Genomic DNA, 20,866 nt, shown 5'->3' with positions numbered 1-20,866 from the left:
GCGCGAACCCTCTCCAAACTCTCCACCAGCTGCTCGGCAGTCGAGCCCAAGCGAGAGCTATCGAAGCAGCGTGATTCTGTCGCCGCGCCGAACGTGTCTGGTATTCCGGTAATCACAGGCGTGCTGGGCGTTTCGACGGATGGCTGGAGGCATAAACTGAAGTTGATGAAGGAACTTTAGCGAAGACGTACGTCATCCGTTATACCCGGCCATCAGCCATCGGCTGATGGCCGGTTATAAATTTCGCAATCCAAGCTTCACGCAGCTTCTTGTCCTGCGGGTACGTGTGAAGACTGACACCGGGCTCCATTGCGTACGTCTGGCACTGCGGCACCGAGCAGTAGCCTACCATGGTGGACGCCTTCAAAGGCAGCCACTACCTTTCATGGCGCTTTCAAGTGTTGTCGAGCATACACCCGAAGCGGGAAAACCTACCCATTTAATCAGAACCGCAGCGCAGGTGGGACTTTAACCATTCGTTTTCAGCTCGCTTCGGCGATTCCGAAGCAGTCGACGCGGCCGCTTTGTCCACGTGATCCCTCATGCCACGTCACGCCGACGGCGGCGCCAGGTTTTCCAGTGGTGGAACTCGCCCCCAGGAACGAAGAGATATCGCGATAAGATGGTGCGATTGAGCTATCTCGTATATGCTAAAAGCCGCACTTCCTGCGAAACGCAGTATAAACGACGTGTCTTCGGATCAGTTTTGACAGTCATGGGCCCTTTATAAAGTGCATCGAGGTCTCGAAACGTGCCTTCTTTTGCATTTCACCCTATCGGAACGGCCGACCGTCGAAACCAGGAATATAACTCGCGCTCTTGTGTTCAGCAGAAAAAAAAAAAAACGTTGTCGTTGAGCCGCCACAGCGGGATTGCAATGGAGTACAATGAGCGATCTACTTATAACGACAGTCTCAAAACCACAGAACATGACCGTTGTTACCGCGGTTATGTTTGTACCAATACCACAGGTCGGTAAAGTAATTAGATCTCACTCAAATATATTTTTAGCTTAGGGCTCGCTCAGGCTCACCACGATGAGACAAGCCTCACTCACTAGGGATGCAAACGCACCAGAAGTCAGGCCCAGGATCATAAATTCGGCTAGTTGGTAGCGATTTATCATTGACTTGAGCAGCGCATTAAAGACGATGAACAGAAAGAGCAGGGACGGCACTGGTGTGTCGTTCGCTCTGTTTATCTCTCTGCGAGACACTGATGTCGCATATAAACGAGACCCGGCCTGGCTGACTCGTACTCATACTCGACAAGGTCACACACACTTGGGCAGGCTTTCATATCTCACGGAATCATGGCTAGTCTCAAAATTTTCGACTCAAGTCAGCCTCGCAGGCTCAGAAGGAATGTGAATCACAAGCTCAAGGTAAGGTGCTTTGCTCGAACAAGAGTCCGATCTCTCTGTAATGACGTCACAAACGGCAGGATGCGCGAACTTGGTGCAAGTGCAGCAGATTATTCAGTACACTTTTGAATGCATGGGAACGAAGGTGGGGATGTCGCACACGATGTTAAGCTCAGCAAAAGTCACGCATAGCTTCAATAACGTTTCCTAAAATGCACGGTGAACGGCCGTATAACACCGAAGTCCTTTATTCATGTCCTCGGTTTGGCTTAGTGGTTCCAGTGGAACACGCTCGTGCGAGCGTAATTAAGATAACGTGGATTCAACCTCGCATATACCTTTAAGATCAAATCTAATACGGGGAAATTTTTTTCTACATCTAAATATATGAAGACTCATAGCTAAATCGCTAAGAAACTGACTCGTGCTCTTCCGCACAGGCCATGCAAAGTCTTTGCAAACTCGTTAATGGTCAACATGCCTTATGTGGTCACGGCAGCAATAGTAGAAAAGAGCACCCCAATAATCACACGACTTGATATACGAAAACGCTGGGCTGGTTAAGCGCTAATTAACGGTAAAATTGACTGCATCGTGCAGGAGAGGAACTGTATGTGCTACATACAAGACCGTTTTAAGAATCATTCAAACTCCCCAAACACAAGGAAGATGAAATAATTACGCGATGTCGTCGGGATTGCTTTTGCCACAGCGGAATATAAAATGACCCAAGGTGGCAATTAGACAAGAAGTTATAAAAATTGGACTAATTAAATTTTAACCGGTGGAGTCAGACGATCGAACCTAATGCGGAGACTCGCGGCTCCGTGTGGCCCGTCGTTCATAACCGCTTCCAGACCTGCCACATGCTGACGCAGCTAATTTCTGAGGAGTAATGAATTCCGGCCAGTTTCACCCAGAAAAGCGACAATGAACTGCCGAAGAGCGCAACTGCCACGCCCCTAGCAGACGCCCACGAGTGGCGTGACTGTTCCCGCCTCAGCGCCGGACGAGCAGGAAGCGCGAGCCAGATCGCGGCTTGATGAAGACGCTCGCTCCACGAACAATCCGTCATCCCGCCGGCGCAGAAAGCATACTTAAAGCGATTATTAGGGCTGGAACGCTCGGCTTCTTTAGTTACACTCGCTCAAGGTGGGAGGAGATAACGTGCGCGTTATTTTCAGAACGACTGGTCACGTTTTTTCGGTCAGCGCGTAGACGGGTAGCAGTGCAAGGATTTTATAAACGTGAGGGGGCAATAAACAACAAATTCGCGCAACGTTTAGAAAGTCACGTGCATATCTAGCAAAAGATATCACTTCATCTCCATGTCACTTTTGAAGCTCCATCGGTTATTTAGTAAAGACAGAAGTCATTTAAATGGGCGGCCTGTTTTGAAACACAAGACGTAAAATAGGCACAAAACGCAAAATAAACAACTCTAAATAGGCACAAGAACAGTTCGGTCGCATGTTGGTGGCCATAGCAGTTCGTAGCACAATTATAAAGGTTAGTAGTAGTCACCTTAGCACAACATCTTGAACAGTCAGTCATACTGTGGAAGACCTAGGAAACGCCATTTAAGCCTTTAAGGACAACACATAAAATCCATCTAAATGTCCTAAATACACCAAGAATAAGCACATTCAACGAAAAGAAAAAATATTTTGCAGAAACTTTTTTGCAGCAATAGGGGGTAACGTCATGTAGAACACTGAAGCTCGCTCGCTCCCAAGTCACCTATGGTTTTGTTTGGAACTTGTACAGACAGTTCTCATCATATGCGAATCACAGGTGTACATTGCATTTGCTTTGTATTACCTGCATGATGCCGCTGCAGCAAGGGAGCTTGCATCGGTCTGTCTGCTCTGACCATGCTTTCGAAGGAGCGCATGCCAAACTTCTTCCTTACCCTATGTTCCTCCTCCAATCCAACAAATGACACTTGCTACCTGTCATTCAGCGTTGGCCAAAGACATTTAGCCAGAAACTTCACACGAAATAACATAACTAGGCAAAAAAAAAACCTTTTTTTGAGTGCGTTGCCTGTAGGCAAGAGTCATCCATGAAATGGTTAAAATACCAATGCCTGCAGCATATGATTGTCTTTCCCTTTTCGTAGACTACACAGCGCTTGAAGTCAGGATGTCTCAAGATGTGCATACTTATGGCCACAGGAGAACTTGCACAGCAAGATGCTGCTGTAAATGCAAGCTGGCACTTTAGAAATGAAGCAGAGTCTGTTGTTAGCTTGTCAAGATCATGCTGAGTGTTATGCAACAGCATAATTCCATGCCTCAGCAAAAGTCGCAGGAATGTGCATGAACAAATGTTGAAAAGTGCGACTGTGCCTATGTGCCTTTTCCTGCTTAAACTTTGATCGTTTCTCCACAGTGGAATCACTGCAAGCACCTAAAGGGCTGTATCGTACAAGAGTCTATCCCTAGAAGGAACAAGTGCTGCGACCGTTCAGCTAGCATGGGAATCATGGTTACTACATAGATTTGTTTAATCTTCAATGAAATGAAATGAATGTGATGTTTAGTGGTGCAAGAGCCAGGTATGGCCAAAGAGCACCATGCTAGTGCAGGGTGTCTACCAAGTTGACATTTCCAAATTCCCTGAGTGATGAAGAACTATGTTTTATGTCAAGATGGGCTGAAACCATATCGCCTCATGCTGTCACTCTCAAGTAAGCATATGAAAAAAAAAACAATGTAATTGGAATACTAAGGAGTTATGCTTATGTTATTCAAAAAAGAGAATAGAAGGGAGGGGTTAGTAAAATGCACAGCAAATAAAATATCTTTAAAAAATGCAAATCGAGTAGGACATTCTGAAATACAAATAAAAAGGAGATGCATACAGAAGCAAATATTTTCGAATATGAGCTATTTCTATCAACTGATACCAAGCTCAGTGGTATGAGGCCCAAACTTTATCACAATTGAGATTCTCTTTCAACAGCTCGTAAGTCAACCTCAACTGGCCTGACATACTCTCAGCCCGTGCACGACGCCTCAGTGTTGTGTTTCACTGCTTTAAAGAGATTATTATGGTTTGGATGAAGGACACCTGCATCTCGGCATCAGCCAACACTTTGTTTTTTGAGCTCAAGCTCCTTCAAAATTGTGGCAGCACGTTGCCTTTCCCGTTCATTCCTCAATGCATAGGTCCTTTCTGTTCTTGTCCTCCTTCCGCCACTCGTTCGCCCCACGGACAATTTGAAGCATCTTCTTGGTCCATTGCACAGTCCACGTCCGATTTTGTGAACTCCCTAGGGGCCGCGAAAGCGTCAGAAAAATCAGCCAGTTGGAAAAAATAAATGCATGTCATTTACTGCCCTTAAGGGTTCAAACCGCCACAGGCACATTCGGAAACGCTCTGAAGGCCTGCCGGTACACGTATTAGGCATATCGGTGCTCGTACTGCGACAGGCAATACCGGGTGCACGCGTGTATAATTAAGGAATACATACTGTGTCCCATGGCAATAGACCCTTCCCACGCTTGTTATGCTTTACTGCAATACTTTTGCATATGCTTCATCAAGTAACATTTGTGTACGGAGGCGAAGCTGACTTTCCGGAACCGGCATTATTCAACGCACTGTGCTTTCCAAGCTTCTAAAGCAACCGCGAGGACCACAAAGGCGGAGTCCGTGCCATTGCTGACCAGCAGCGAATTCTTTCAATAAAAAACACGGCATCCAACGGCAAGAAGCTTCATAGCAAACGCCGAAGCAGCTAGGCCTAGCTTGTCGCATTGGTGGCTACTGCTGCCAGCGAAACTGCGTGCGAGAGCGCCGGTTCGAGGCAGCAAGGTAATCAAAATGGCAGCGGTGGTGGCTTTGATTAATACCGTTTCGAACCTGCGGTCACGGCAAAACTTCCGGAATATCCGGAATATCGTGCGGCGAAGAGTTCTTACGTCCGAAATTTCAGACGTTCTGATACATTGACTCTATTGGGTACGTGGTGGTGCCACGAAGTCGCCCAATTTATCGGGAATGCGGAAAGTCGGTCATTGACTGTGCACTGGCAACTCCTCCAGCCGACGACAGGGCGTCAAAGACGATTCATTACGATTCCTGTCTGTTACTCAAGTCAGCATTACCGCGGCTTTCGATCCTTTCAATAAAATTACAGCTAATTTTCCCTGATAGAGGCACAAATTCTCCACGTTTTCCCAAAGTTTTTCCCCAGACTACTCAAAATCCCTAAGAATTCCCGGTTTTCCCGGTTGGTAGACACCCTGCTAGTGTTAATGAGTTCGCAGTGGACTGATGAGATCTGTGAAGTTGATGTGACGTGGCTGTAAAGGGGCCTATAATAGTTACTGTAAATTGCATAAAATCTACATGTAATAAAGTTATGGCAACAACTAATGATGTGTACTATGAGTATTAAAATGCATTGCAAAAGAATGATGCAATATACCAAACGTATCAGATGATAAAATTTGCTAGAGCACTACTGCCTCACCAGAGCCCTTGAAACAAGAGCTTAGAGGCATATTACACAAAACAACTATAATAACGGTATGCTCTGGAAAAAGGATGCACTATGAATTTATTGGTCTATAAGATGTAGGACAACACCATTCAAGAAAGCTAGGACTGCTTTGGTCTTAAAAAGCAGTTTTTCCCCAAGAAACATAGCCGGATGAAGAGGAACACAATAGCGGTATGCAAGAGGAAAATGCTTCTTCCTCTCTCTTTTTGCTTCCTGACACTCCATGAAGACATGGAGGACGGTCAAGTGTCACCACATTTACGACAGGTTGGAGGCTTGTTACCAATCAGGAGAAAATTATGAATGCCAAATGTGCGTCCAATTCTGATTCTAGTGAATGGGACATCTGTGCTTAGTATTTTCGTAGTTGGGGGCCAGAAACCTAACTTTGGCTTAATCACGTGAAGCTTATTGCTCGTTGCAGCATCCCACAAGCGTTGCCATTGGCTTCGCAGTTTGGTTCGTAGGAAAGGCTTCACGTCTGTGACAGGGACAGCAGCAGAATGAATACTTTGTAATTCTATTGATTTGGCGATTTCATCGACAAGCACACTGCCTTCGATTCCTCTATGGCCAGGAACCCAGCATATCACTACATGTCTACGACATAAATAAATGTTGCACAAAATTGAGTAAGGTTCAATAGAAACAGGGTTTGCATGCTTTTGTAAAGACATTAATGCTTTTACAAGACTTAAAGGGACACTAAAGTGAAAAATGATTTCTTCTGCATCAGTAAATTACCGTTCTACAACACCAAAAACACCACTCTTACAGCGATAAGATGTTTGGTAAGCCAAAAAAGCGCAAGAACGAAATACGGGTGGCGACGCCTACTTAATTTCCCGCACCTGGGGGCTGTGACATCTTGGATTTTGATGGCATCTTCGAGGGCCTACTAATTATATATAGCGGTACAGATTGACTACACTGTGTTCTAAAGGAACCAAATATTAAACATGGCAAGTTTCGGGAACCTTTATTCAGCCAACGCGGCCCAAATGCGAAAACATACTTTGGAATCCCTGACGTCACGCTGACGTACCAGCGCTGGGGTTTCGGCGCGAAATTCAAATACTGATACTTGGACCTTCATTTTCTCACCTAATAATCAAACTATTCTTTTTGAATGACTGCCTGCAGGGTTCTCAAACAATGCTTCATTAGTCTAAACTGATTTATTGTTTCGCTTTAGTGTCCCTTTAATGAGTCTGTGAATATTATTGCTCAGTCAAGTTTTAATTTCTTTACATATTTTACTGCAGACTACACTACTGTACTACACAGGCTTCTGAAGTGAAGATACTTGTCAGGGGGTTCAATATGGCAGATTTAGAAAAAAAGGGACCAACAGCAGCATAAGATACACCAGCATGCGACTTTGATGTGTCTGTGTAGAATTCGGAGCAGGAGTACTCCGATTGAAGTTCGTGGAAATGCATAGCGATTTCGAGCTCAGGAGCGTGCTTTGTGACCTCTCCAAAGGATACATCACATTCTATCACCTGCCACTCCTAGGGCGGTAATAGCTTAGCTGGAAGCATTAGGCGATGTTTGAGAATTGGGACATCCATTTCTTGGCTAAGTTCTCTCACACACAGTGAGAAAGGTAGTCTCACAGAGGGTCTACTACGAAAAAGTGTTGCACACGTCAAGTCGTTAACAGTTGTGGAACACGGACATTCCTGATTAGAGTGCACTTTGAGAAAATAGGTGAAGCTGATGAAATGGAGTGACCACTTATTTGACTCTACGTATAGACTTTTGACGTGGCTTGTTCTAAATGCACCAGTGGACAGACGGATACCCAGATAATGGACGGGAGCTAGCATCTCGAGCTCTCGGAGCGGCAGAGTAATATAGCACTGAGCCAGTCCAATCGGGACTGAATTAGGCTCTTGTAAAGATTCAATAAACACTTCCTGTCATTACCCCATGTTTTATAGGGTAGGATTTTAAGTAAGTTCATTGTTTTTAGACATTTTGCTTTAAGATGTTTTACGTGTGGAATGAAAGTAAGCCTGGAATAAAGTATAACACCTAGAAATTTGTGCTCTTTGTTCACAGGTATTTGGCGCCCACACATTTCAACAGTGGGATCTGCAGCAAGCCCTTTGTTCCCGATGAATAGAACACAAGAACTTTTGTTCGGGTTGACTTTGAACCCGTTTTCGTCTGCGCACTTAGAAATTTTGTTCAAGCACTGTTTTACTTGTCTCTCACAGACTGTTAGGTTGAAGGATTTGAAACATATTTGTATGTTGTCTACATAGACGGAATAAAAAATAGCTGGTGGTAATGATGTACGAACAGTGTTAATCTTAATGACAAAGAGTGTGCAACTGAGTACACCTCCCTGGGGTACCCATTTCCGGCATGAATGTAAGCGACAGTGTATTACCTATTTTTACACGGAATGTACGGTTGTGTAGGCAGCTTTCTATAAAGTTTAACATTGCTGCGGATGCCCAGTGCCAGCAGGTCACGCAGGATTCCATAATACCAAGTTGTACTGTACGCCTTTTCCATATCAAGAAGCACGGATAATAAGAATTGTTTATGTACGAAGGCATCATGAATGTTTGCTTCGATGTGCACGAGATGGTCGATTGTGGATCGTCCTACTCTAAAACCACACTGATATGGATCAAGAATTTTGTTTGACTCAAGGAAGTGTAAAAGGCGACAGTTTCAGTTTATCATTTTGTCAAAAAGTTTACAAATTCAACTTGTGAGGGCACTTGGGCAGTAACTTGTTACTAATGTGGGGTCCTTGCCTTGTTTCAGAATCGGAACAATGAGGATTTCTTTCCATGCAGAAGGGAAGTACCCCACAGCCCATATAGCATTGAAAAGTGCAAGTAGCGTTATTTGAGTATTTTTGGGGAGGTGTTTAATCATGTCGTACATGATCCTGTCAGGTCCAGGTGTAGAGCTCTAACATGCAGTCAAGGAGACTCTCAATGTGGCAATATTAAAAGGCAGGTTATAGAGTTCGTTCTGTCTGCATTTGCGGTCAATGGCTTTGCGTTCTGCTACTTGCTTGTGCTTTAGGAATGCCTCGGAAGAATGGTTAGAACTGGAAGCGTGCTGGAAGTGTTCGCCAGGAGCGTCAGCTTGGTCTTCCAAGCTGTTCGCTTCATCATTTACTAGGGGCAATGGATGGATTTCCTGTCCCTTTAGCCTTCTCAGCCTGTCCCATCCTTTACCTTCTTGAGTATACGAATTTATGCCTGAGAGAAACCTCTGCCAGCTTGCCCTCTTTGCCTGTCGTTGCGTCCTTCTTCCCTGGGATTTAACCTGTTTAATTTCTATTAGATTTCCGGCCATAGGACACTCGCATAGTTTGCCCGAAGCTTTATTTTGTCTCCTCCGTGCCTCTCTAGAATCATCATTCCACCAGGGGACCCGTCTTTTAAATGAAGTGCCATTTGTTTGAGGAATGAACTTTTCAGCGGTGTCAATGATAAAAGCGGTAAAGAATAATGCAGCATGATCTATAGTAAAATTATAAAATCTTGTGACAAGTAGGTGGATTCCTTAAAAGCTTCCCAGTCAGCTGAGGCCAGTTTCCAGCGTGGGACACGTGGAGGTGAACCTTGTTGGGTTACTAAGTTCAGCATTACTGGGAAGTGATCACTTCCGAATGGATTTTTAATTACACGCCAATGTAAATCAGGGAGGATTGAAAGGGAGCCGATCAACAGGTCTATTGATGAGTATGAATTATGGTGAGGATTATAATACATTGGTTCCTTTTTAATGAAGAGGCACACACCGGAGTTTAAAGGAAGTTTTTAATGAGTCGTCCTCTTGTATCGCATCGCGAGTCTCCCCACATCGTGTTATGAGCATTAATATTTCCCACGAGTATGTAAGGCTCGGGAAGCTGATCAATGAGGCTACAGAATACTGTTTTTTCGAGATGATGGTTCGGGGGTATATAAATGGTATATACAGTGACCAACTTAATAAAAAGAATGGCCCAAACTGACACTGCCTCAAGGGGCATCTGAAGGTCGACGTGTCGGCAAACTGCAGACTTGTCAGCTACTATTGCTACAACGCTGGAGACGTTAGCCATTTTCATCGCCACGGTCTTTTCAGAAGATGGTGTAATTTTGAAGAAAATTTGTGTTTGTAGATTTCAGATGTGTGTCTTGAACATACAGCAGCTCTGTATTATGTTTGCGTAAGAGTTCTCTAAAATCATCAAGGTTATGAATGAATCCTCTAACATTACATTGTAGTATTTGTGTCTCCATTATGATAAAAGGGTTTTGTGCTGGGTGTTTAAGAGACGAAGATTAGTTCACGGGCTTGGATTAGCTCACCAGGCGTCGTGACGTGAGCTTTGTCTTTTTTGGAGTGATCGCGAGAATCTCGCCGCTCCTTAGGCGCTGGTGGCGCCGTCTGGCTGGTTGTGTCCATCATCTCTTGCGAAGCGCTGGACACACGCTCTTCCGAACGCTGTGCTTGAGCTGAAGGCCTCAACACTTTGGAAGTGACCTTTGCGGCCACCAGCCTGTAGGTTGATGGCCCCTTCTGCTGGGGTGGCGGAGCAGCGCTAGCTCCAGCCACCAAGGGGGCAGATGGCGTCACCACCGCTTCACTGTATGTGGGCTGGACAGCCGCCGGGAGCCATTGTGGCACTGCCCCCTGACGCACCACTTCGGCAAAGCTGTTTGCTGGTAGGTATGACACCTGCCTGCGAGCCTCCTTAAATGTTATATTTTACTTTCCTTTAATTCTGACAATTTCTTTTTTCTTTTTTCCAAGACGGGCAGGACCGCGAGTATGGGGCATGCCCGCCATCACATTTGACACAGTGTGGAGTGGAGTGTTCATTGTCGCTACACTTGGCACAAGTCAACAGGCCTCGACAGTTCTATGAACCGTAGCCAAACATTTGACACTTGAAGCATCTGAGGGGATTTGGCACATATGGCCTAACACGAATCTTGAGGTACCCAGCCTTGATAATCTCGGTCAAAACACTTCAACTGAAAGTAAGTATTAGGTCTTTGGTCTGAATTTCTTTTCCATCCCGCCTCACCTTAATTCGTCTGACACCGATAACGTTCTGATCACTCCAGCCCTCCAGGAGTTCAGCTTCAGATAGCTCCAACAAATCAGCATCGGAGGCAACGATGCGGGTGGTATGCATAGTACGGTGTGGGGTAACTGTCACTGGAACATTTCCAAAGGACACTATATTAGCTAGTTTTTCATGCTGTTTCTGATCGCAGAGCTCCAGTAACAGATCTCCGTTTGTCATTTTCGATGCTTTGAAACCTGGTCCAAAGACTTCAGTCAGAGCTTTTGAGACGAGAAAGGGTGAGATCATTCTCACTGTCTCTTCAGCTTGATCAGAGTGGACGACGTGAAAGCGGGGAAAGTTTGTGTTCGGTCGCCCCAAAATTGAAAGACTTCTATGCGCCCTTGCTTAAGAGGGCGATCAGGAAGAGGGGGAAAAGGAGTTTCCATGAATACACATAAAAAATTCGACAACAACGCCGACAGCCCACCATGGAACCCAATGGAGGGATGTAGCAGAGCTTGCATACACGTCTGCACGAGGCCAATAGTACGCCGTCACTGTTACCAAATATGATGTACCCAAGGTTGGATAGCCACACAGGGTTAACCCTTGCCGCCAAGGAGAAAGGAAGTAAATGGAAGAGAGAATACAAGAAAGGGCAAAAAGTGAGTGAGTGAGAGAGAGAGAGAGAGAGACGAAGATTTGAGAAGAGAGAGACAGGAAAAGGTGACTGCCGGTTTCCTCCAGGTGGGTCAGTCTGGAGGTGTCGTCTATGTGAAGCAGAGGCCAAAGAGGTGTGTTGCCTCTGCCGGGGAGGGGGGGGGGAGGGGCTTAAAGGTCTAAATACCCAGCATCGGATCAACCCCCAGGATCCCCCTTTCCCCACACACGTATACACGCGGCAAGGTCCAACCCTCGTGTGCTCGGGTACGTGGTGTCACAACACACCAAACGCCTGCTGATGCAGGTACCCCTGCGGGGATTTGTCTGATGTTCGTGTTTGTGGCTTCATCCATTCATGTGATTATTTACTATGCTTCACCTGCCTCTAATGATGTAAATTTTGAAGCCATCATGTTTTTCTAAATGCAGAAGGTGAGCACATATAGTGCACATGCATAGGTAAAAATTAGCATTTTTAAAGCACTATCTTGTTAAAAATTATTCATTTGCCATGACAAAGCTGTCTGAAGCCACAAGGACAAAAGTTTAAGCAAATTCATGTACTAACCATGCTTCCCATGCTGGCTGAACTGCCATGCTTGCAGCTCCCATCGACAATTGCATCAGAGTTCTTGCTATTAATTTTTGTAAGAAACTACGACATGCTACAGTTATTGAAATTTGGCTCTAATACTCTAAATAATACTCTAAATGAGAGTGGAAGATAGCTATTGTCAGAAATGCTGACAAAGATACCGCGGTGCTATTTGATATGCAGGCTTTCCCTTACACATGCCATTAAATAAGTTCTGTAGTGCTTCTATTGACTTTTCATCGAGCCTCAAATGAATGTCTGCCGAGACGTAACTGAATATCACACACAATTTTTGCAAGGTTTCATGTGCTGAACAACCACAAAAAGTTGTTTACTGCTCTGTACGATTTGTAAACCTCTCAGTGCTGTCGTCTACTGCTTTACCTCCCATTCCGAAAATAATGTGCATGTTATCCTCTCCCACATTCTGCTAGTGGTAAGAATTTAAAAAAGCTGCTCATTCTAGCCAAAAGAATTGCTCTCTGCGCCACAAGGAACAAAGCTGCCCAGTACAGTCTCCCCCACCTAATCCTTGTCACACTGAAATGGCTTTTCTTGCGTGTTCAAGTAGTTTCTGGAGCCTAAATATTGGTCGAAAGGAAAACAAACAAATTCTTGGAAGATTTCCACAGCTGTGATAATACTTCAGCAGCTTCAACCAATAAAACCCAGATATACGATCAGTCAGGCATCCTTGATGCTTTATGTTCATTGGTGGCTTGAATTAACAGGTACTGTTCTTCTCGATTTCATCCAGCTACACTCTGTTTCATCTCAAATTTGCTTTCACTGTTGCTGCCTCATGGTTTTTCAGAATGCATAGAGTGGCAGCCAACCGCAGCAGCGCACTTGTTTGTTTATGGGCTCGAGAGCATGCCACTAAGGGTGTTAGAAGAATGGTCGGACATCTCCCAGCTGCAAACGTAATCGTAGCAGCTGGAATTGTAATTGGAGCCCTCAGTAAATCATCGAATGACAAGTGAGCTTTCCTTTCAAAAGTGTACACAGGCCAGCTGTGCCGACAAAGAGAACACAAGAGTTTTCAACTAGGCACCATGGTTCCGGTGTTGCAATGCCAGCACTGATCTTAATGCATGCCCAGCAATGCATAATTCCTCACAATTAAAATATGATGATGGTGCAGTAACATAAACATTGCTCATCCATGATTACGTTGCCACCTGGTGCATGCCGGCAAAAAACAGTTCTGTGAAGCTTAGCACAGTTGCACTCTTTGGTGAAGCAGCAAAGTCGTAAACTTTTGCCATTTCACTGAGTATACTCTCACAACCCTCAACATACTTTGTGAAGGCCTCCTCAGCCACGTATTAGAATACAAAGCATTTTCCACCCTGGTGACTGAGGAGTTGTTTTCTCTTTAATATGAATTGAAATTACATTGTGGGGATTAATATCATGAAACTGCGCACTGACTTATGAGAAACAACATAATGAAGGGCTCCAGATTATTTACCACCTGGAGTTTGTTAAACATGCACTCAAAACACTGTATGAGCATTTTTGCATTCTACTCTAATCAAAATGCATTTACTGTGTTTAGAACGAATAAGGAACATATTCATCCTAAAACAGCAACCCTCTGATGAATATGAAACATATTCCTCAGATCCTACAGGAAACCAATATTGACCTCCTCCTTTACAGGCATGAATGTATGCTATGCTACTTCACAGCATGAAATGTTGCTCCAACAGCGATTTGCATTACTAACTGCAGCTGCAGTGTTGAGAGAAAATTTTTTTTAGTTAAAGTGTGTGTTTTTGAGAGTATTTTAACTTAAACACCGAAGGGACACTAAAATATTACAAATGTGCATGGTGAACTATAAGGTGCAAGAAATTAAATGGAAAACATTTCCTTGGTGCATGCTATACTTTATGTCCTTTTCCGAAAATAAGCCACTGTACATTCAAAAATTCGCAAGACTACACTTTTTATGAGACGCTCGTTCAAGTTTCCTTTGTAGCTTCATGCTACTCTTAGGTGGATGACAACTTTTGTTTTCATGGAACTTATTCCACTTTGCAGATTTAAGCAGAACTGCTTTGCCATATTCAGTACTAGCTGGGCCTAGCAGCAGTCTACCAGCATGGTGGCAGGCAGCAAGCCGTCATGGAAAGCTTGCCATTAATATATTTATACCAGTAGTCCCTCAACAGCGATCAAGCCATGATATACTGCATGTGGGCTAGACTGACAAGTAGCAGCAGCCTGGTCTGTGGGTAACCGACCATCAACTGCCACCACCACATTCCTCCCTGCGCTCACTGTATGGAACAGGGAAAGCTCACGTGAAGGCAAAAAGCATGCGAAAACCCCGACCTGACTATGAGGCACACCGTTCCACCTGGGGTTCATTAAAGTGCACCCAATGCATGGTACACAGGCATGGAGCAAGGTCAAGGTCGCATGCGATACCTGCATGTTACGATGACGCACAACACCAATTGGGCTGCGCAACAGGCGGAAGCTAAACACACCTGTAACCTCATCTGTCATAAAATTTGAAGTGCCAATTTCACTGAAATACAACGCTCAGCAAACGTCTCTTAAAGTTTGTGTACTGCTGACAAAGTAAAGATTTTTTTTATTTTTTGACTGCCTGCTTATTCAGACACTTATGAAGCCCCCTACGAAGGGGGCTTCCCAAGTGTCTAAGAGATCGGTGTGTGACTGTAAATGCCATTAAGTACTGAGGCCTTGAACACTGAAAATTGAGTTGGTCCTGATTAGTGAAACTGCCGAGGGCTGCAAGTTAATCTAGGTAACAGTGTGCTACGTTCAGGTCACTCTTTAGGTATAAATTTAACTTAGTGACAGTGGTTGACACTATGATGAATAGTGACAGTGGTTGACACTATGATGAATACAGTATAAACTGGCATGTACTGCAGTGGTTTTATGCAGCTTGTTGTGCAATCTTCCATCCTGCCTCTGGAAGTAAACTTAATTTTGTTACAAGTCTTACGTAACAATATACACCGCAAGCCAGCTAAAGAGGCTAGATCAAGCCCCATTATCAGCCCATACTCACTACACTCAAACCTAGATATCATGAAACAGGACATAACGAAATAATGAGTATAGCAAAGTAAATGGAATCCCCTAGTAATCAACATAGAGATCCATGTATTTAAAACTTCGTTTTAACGACGTAAAACTGTCCTGCCAATGAAATAGATAATGAAATAGATTAGTTTCCGAAACCAAAAAATACCCGAACACTGCATGCCAAAAACTCCTGCGTTGAATATGCTATCGAGGAGCACTGGTCTTTTCCACTGCCACATGTAGACGGTTTCACAGCATATGGAGGAGTCAAGCGGAAAGCAGGAGCGAAAGACCATCATATTGGAACAGAAGGAAGCTATCGTAACGGCTGTTGCGTCAGGTGATATGAAGTCACATGGTGCACACATTTTCTTTTAGTGTTTTTTCATTAAAATTTCATCGCATACATGGCCGCATAGATGTTCAGTGGGCCACAAGGTTGTCTTCTTCGTATCTCTAAAGTTGTGCACTATATTGGGCATATAGCAGTGCAGTAAAGGGTATTAAATAGATATAACAAAGTGATAGATATTATTATTAACAAAGTAATTTCGGCTCTCCCTTCAATTTCATTATAACGAGGTTTGAGTGCACTATAACAAGTGAAACTTGGAACAAACCCTAACCTGGAATAGCTCAAACTTTTACAAAGAGTAAAAAGAGGGCATCTCATACCTGATGCCTCTTGTACAGCCTTGCAAGTCCTTCGCTTCGGGGTGGGGACACGCGGCTGGACAAAGTTCTCCTTGTCACTGCTGTCCACATCCATTGGCTCGTCAGACTGTGCGAGATTCTCTTTCTTGGCTGATAATGCTAAGTCCTGAGTGCAGGTCAGTGGAGGGCTGCCCAGTGTCAACAGTTGAGCATTGTCCAAGCCATTCTCCAGAGAGTTGCGGAGAGGCGACACGGGAGGTGTGGTTTTGATGGGCTCATCCAGGGCCAGCTTGCGCGAGCATGACATCTGTGGCATGAAGATGCATGTTCGTCTACAGCCAAGACATGCTTTTCTCTGGTTTCATTCCCAGCAAACAATCAAAAACCCAGTTTTTCAATGTATGAAATCATGCCCCACAAAGCACTTGAATACATAATAAAAGCTATGCCACAACATGAATCAAACCTGGATATTGGAGACAACCTCACATGCCTTCAAATTTCAAGTGGCAAGCAATTTATACAACACTCAGTCCCCAATACATTTTCAATGCTGAGAAATTGGCACCACGAGATCACAGTCACTAATTTGCCAAGGCAGGTATACATCAGCCTGGTGTAGGACATGGATGGATGACAGATGCGCCACCTATGATAGCTACATAAGAAAATTTTAGCATATCTCTGAAGCATTGGCCAACAAGAAGTGAAAATGTCAGGCTGTCATGCCAAAGGGAATCTTGGCACTGTGCCCTCCATAGATTAGTGTATTTCATACTTATGACACAAGCTGCTGACACTATCTCTGCTCTGTACAAGGGCAGATCACTCTAGTTAATGTGTTTATTGTAACATTTCTAAATTTTTAAAACTGTTTTCAATGCCACGCCAGTTCGTAAAGAGACTCAACTATACCTGTGCAATGTTTCAGAGCTACTTTCCAGAGCAACTTTCGGTACACTTTCTGCAATTGTTTTAAGCTTACCAGTGATTGCTACTGTAGGCTCCCATTAAGACGAACTTGGTAGCCAAACTTTCGAATATGAGGAACAACATGTGAACTTTGTATCTGTGCAGACACTGCCTTTGGAAACTCAATTTTTTTTGTTCATGCTCTTCCAGACATGAAAAGTAATTTTAACACAATCAACAGCTTTCCTCTAAATTATTATTAACACTCGTGAACTATGACTGTATTGAGCGACCAAATGCAGCTTGGGTAGCTAGACAAACATGGCGGTACACAATTAGAAATGTGTTAGCATCTCAGAGAGTTGTCGCTTTGCTTCAGAGTACAGTCGAACCTTGTTAGAACAAAGGTGCATCTTACATAAAAAAAACTTCCTTATACCCTATATTCATTGCAAGCATATATTCATCACACACAAAGAAACATTTTACATTTACAGCAGACTCCAGTCTAATGTAAAGTTTAGATTTTCAGGAAAAGACGAGGAACTTTATTGGCAAACAGGTGAAGGGAATTTTGAGGGAGCCTTTTGGTTGAGGTCCTTCAGTCCAGGGCCCCATTGGCCTTAGCTGCCCAGTGGACCTGGTACAGGAGTTTCTGTTGCTCCTCCAGGTCCGAGTTGGACAGTTGTGCCTCTCAAAGCATGTGTTGTTACCCATAAGTGTTATATCTTGCATTTCCTGTGGTTTTTTGGTGCATCCCCACGATATATGATATAGAGTGGGGCTGTCCCCACACCAAGGACAAGTATCCTGCTTATACTGGTTGGGAAACATGGCGTTAAATCTTTTGACATGTGGATATACACCTGTCTGTATCTTTCTCCAACTCGCTACCTCAGTTGCACTAAGTTTGTGGTGGTGCGGTGGGGGATATCTTTGTCTTTCGAGACGCTGATGAGACACTGTTGCAAGCTCTATCTGTGTAAATTTCTGATCGAGGGTGAGGGGCAAAGCTAAAAGGCAGTTATCGTTCTCCCCTGCTTGGTTTGCCAATTCTTGAGATAGGGAGTCCGCCTGTTCGTTCCCTCCGATTCCCTCAAGACTCACGACTCAATCCCTCATGACTGGGGCACCAAATAATTTTGTGGTTGTTTGTTATCTCCATTTTCCCCATAATGTTAAGGTAGATTTTGAGGAGATTTACAGACCCTGCATCGAAGAACTATTTTTAAAATTTCTGGGTAGATTTTGATTTAACATGCGGGGTTTATGTATTTCCATGCGCTAATTTAATATATACACTCAGTTTTATCGCATAGTGATTATCTTTCTAGAAATTGAAAAAATTCGTAACTTGCTTGGAGGTGGGCTACTTACTAAATGATATATGGTGTACTGACTAGTGACATACAAAAATTATCACGAGTAACTGGAGTATGCAGTGGTACAAGAATGAATGCTCTAGACTGATTTGAACCAAAGTTACATCATGTCAAACTTTTTAATGTATGCACCCATAGTAACATCCAGGACAAATTATTTTGAAAGTTTCTGTCATAATATTTACCTACATTATATGCCTACTGCAATCTCTATTTGTCTACCTTTCTGACAAAAAATAATTATTGCAATAGCATAAGTAGAACCAGAGATATTATCACTCTAAAACAGTGACACCGCCAGAAATGCTGTTTTGAGAAAAGGAAAAATATTTCACAACATGTTTATGGCGATTATGGCAAAAGCTAAATCAATCAAAGGTGACAGGGATACAATCAAGCAAGAATAAATGCTCTATACCAATCTAGAGCAATGGGACGTGAGAAGATTTTGGGGCCCATTTTTAGCTACTCTTAAACGAGTATCGAAGGGACGAAAACATGTGTTATGTTTATCCGAAGTTTTGTTTAGGCATAACACACAAAAATCATCAACAATCTTTTTAACGGTAAAGCACAGCTGGCTTTAATTTTATTGTGGAGAAAAAAATATGTGCTCTACTTCAAATATCACAGCTTCATTGGCACGAAGTGTGCGAAAGCTTTAACAATTATTTTGTGCAGCCCCTTGCATTTAATACAGTGATGCAGACTTTCAGCTTTCTTTTCATATGGACCGAAACTGTAAAACACACTAGAACAGTGACACCTGTCATCATCACTAGAATCATGGTCTCCGCCAATAATTCCTACAATTATATTTTTAATGGTCTCCCCACAGCAGGCGGCAAGCAGTGCTCTTGTTCTTCACATTCGAGCAAGGGTACCATACTTATTCATGTGGCGTGAAGGAAGCAGTAGTGGCACTCTGACTGCAAAGTCCTTCCATTTCAGCAATGCTGTCTGCCCTTTCAGGAATCACATCTTGCCTAGGCCCAAAGAAATGCGAGCACTAGACAATGCAAATGCCGCAGGGCAACTGCTGATGTCCTAGCAGCACAAATGGCCTACGGATTCGATTTACCTGACTGCTTAGCATCATCATTAAACATGGTTGTTAGACTGCTTCTGTTTCACACACGGTATATCAGCTGACAACGTTGGTAGTTTTGGTTCCAGTTTCATGGAACTGGAATTTTCAAGAAGTTTTATGTTTTACTAAAGTTTGTTAAGATTGTGCCTGTGGGCAGCCAGTCAAAGTTGGCACGCTCATTTTATTTTTACGTAGTAGCGACGGTGAAGAAAGCAGCAAAACTGTAAATGATGAAACTAGCATTTTATTGGGCAAACCTGTGCCCTCAAAAACAGGCTACGCTCAAAGAACAACGATGGCGGCAAACACAGTTGGCGATCGTCGAAAATCTGATCAGTGGATCAAGTGCGTCAGCTTTTATACAGGTCATTGAAGGCTCCAGTGTAATCGCTGGTGCCCGCATACCTTTCAGAAAGTACTACATAATTCGCGTCGCTCATACGTTCATTCAGATTACACAAGGTTCGGTGACAACAGACAGTGGATAGAACCATCGATAACATTCGAGAAATTTCCGCTACATGCAGGCGCGCCCTGCGCTGAGCAATAGCATCTGTTAGTGAAAACACAGTTGCCCGATAAACAAGTGCATGTGTCACCACTTATCTGGCATTGCCATTTAAGCAAGTTTCATTTGTGAAGAGTCCATTGCACTTCATTATATCAAGGTTTGACTGTATACTACCCGGATTTCATAGTACAGGCTAGTATGCTCAGCAGAGCAATGGTAGTAGCACTATCATACCCTTTGCTTGGGGTAGGCATCTGGAAACGCAAGCCTCAAAACCTTGCCCTGACTTTTCTTCAGGACGAGCAGCAGGTAAGTGGCAGTCATGAAGTCGTACCTCCACTGAAAAAAAATCAAGAAGCTTTTCATTGGAACATGCAAACAGGCTCGGCAACACTGCATGCAATGTAACTTGAGGTAGAATTTCTAGGCTCAACAATGCATTCATATCACTACAGTAGAAAGTACACAGTATATTCAGCAACTAAATTTAGTTTTGACACTTCTGACAAAGGTAAATTTACTTTTTGAAAATTTGCTCCTGTTTAATAGTCTGTACATTAACATATGAAACAAAACAGTTGCTAACAGCACCTTGAATTGTAAAATGTTAATTTAAACAAGTGAGAGTTCAAGGCTAGTAGCTTATACTAATTATATTGGCTGTGTCAAACAGTCAAGCTTTCTTGGAGCCTATGAAGTGAGAATTTATGAACAAGGATGCAAAACAGAACCCGAACAAGAATTTTGGCTGGAAATGAATGTTAATCCGAACTGATATTCCTGAAACACGTCTGAACACGAACCAAAGTTGAAGTAGGGGAGAAAGAAATTAATGGCTACCAGTTCTGAAAACAGTGATTCTAGCATATAAGCCAGCACAGGATGTGTGGCTATTCTCATATATAATAACCTACACAAAATAAATATTTTCTAAGTTGTAACAAGCTGCTAGTAGGGTGAACCAACTGAGTATGTGTGCAAGGGAAGGGTCAATGATACAGTATGTACTGCTAACTATGGGCACCTCAGCTGAGGTGCTTGCAGTTTTCATACAGAGTTTTGCTTATGCT

The 20,866-nt window shown here is 43.6% G+C and overlaps 1 protein-coding gene across 1 annotated transcript in view; it reads right to left on the bottom strand.

The window, feature by feature from the left end:
• The window catches only part of LOC142578563 (maternal embryonic leucine zipper kinase-like), a 164,955-nt gene that overhangs the window by 89,946 nt on the left and 54,143 nt on the right, over positions 1 to 20,866 (bottom strand). The window contains exons 10-11 of the mRNA XM_075687946.1: positions 20,031 to 20,135; positions 15,923 to 16,208 (exon numbers count right to left, since the gene is read on the bottom strand). Coding sequence (XP_075544061.1) covers positions 15,923 to 16,208; positions 20,031 to 20,135 — 391 coding nt within the window. The remainder of the gene's footprint in view (positions 1 to 15,922; positions 16,209 to 20,030; positions 20,136 to 20,866) is intronic.

Source organism: Dermacentor variabilis, chromosome 1 (assembly GCF_050947875.1).
Source record: "Dermacentor variabilis isolate Ectoservices chromosome 1, ASM5094787v1, whole genome shotgun sequence".
NCBI lineage: Eukaryota > Metazoa > Arthropoda > Arachnida > Ixodida > Ixodidae > Dermacentor > Dermacentor variabilis.
Note: the sequence above shows the minus strand (reverse complement) of the source record. Positions and strands in the feature narration are given on the sequence as shown.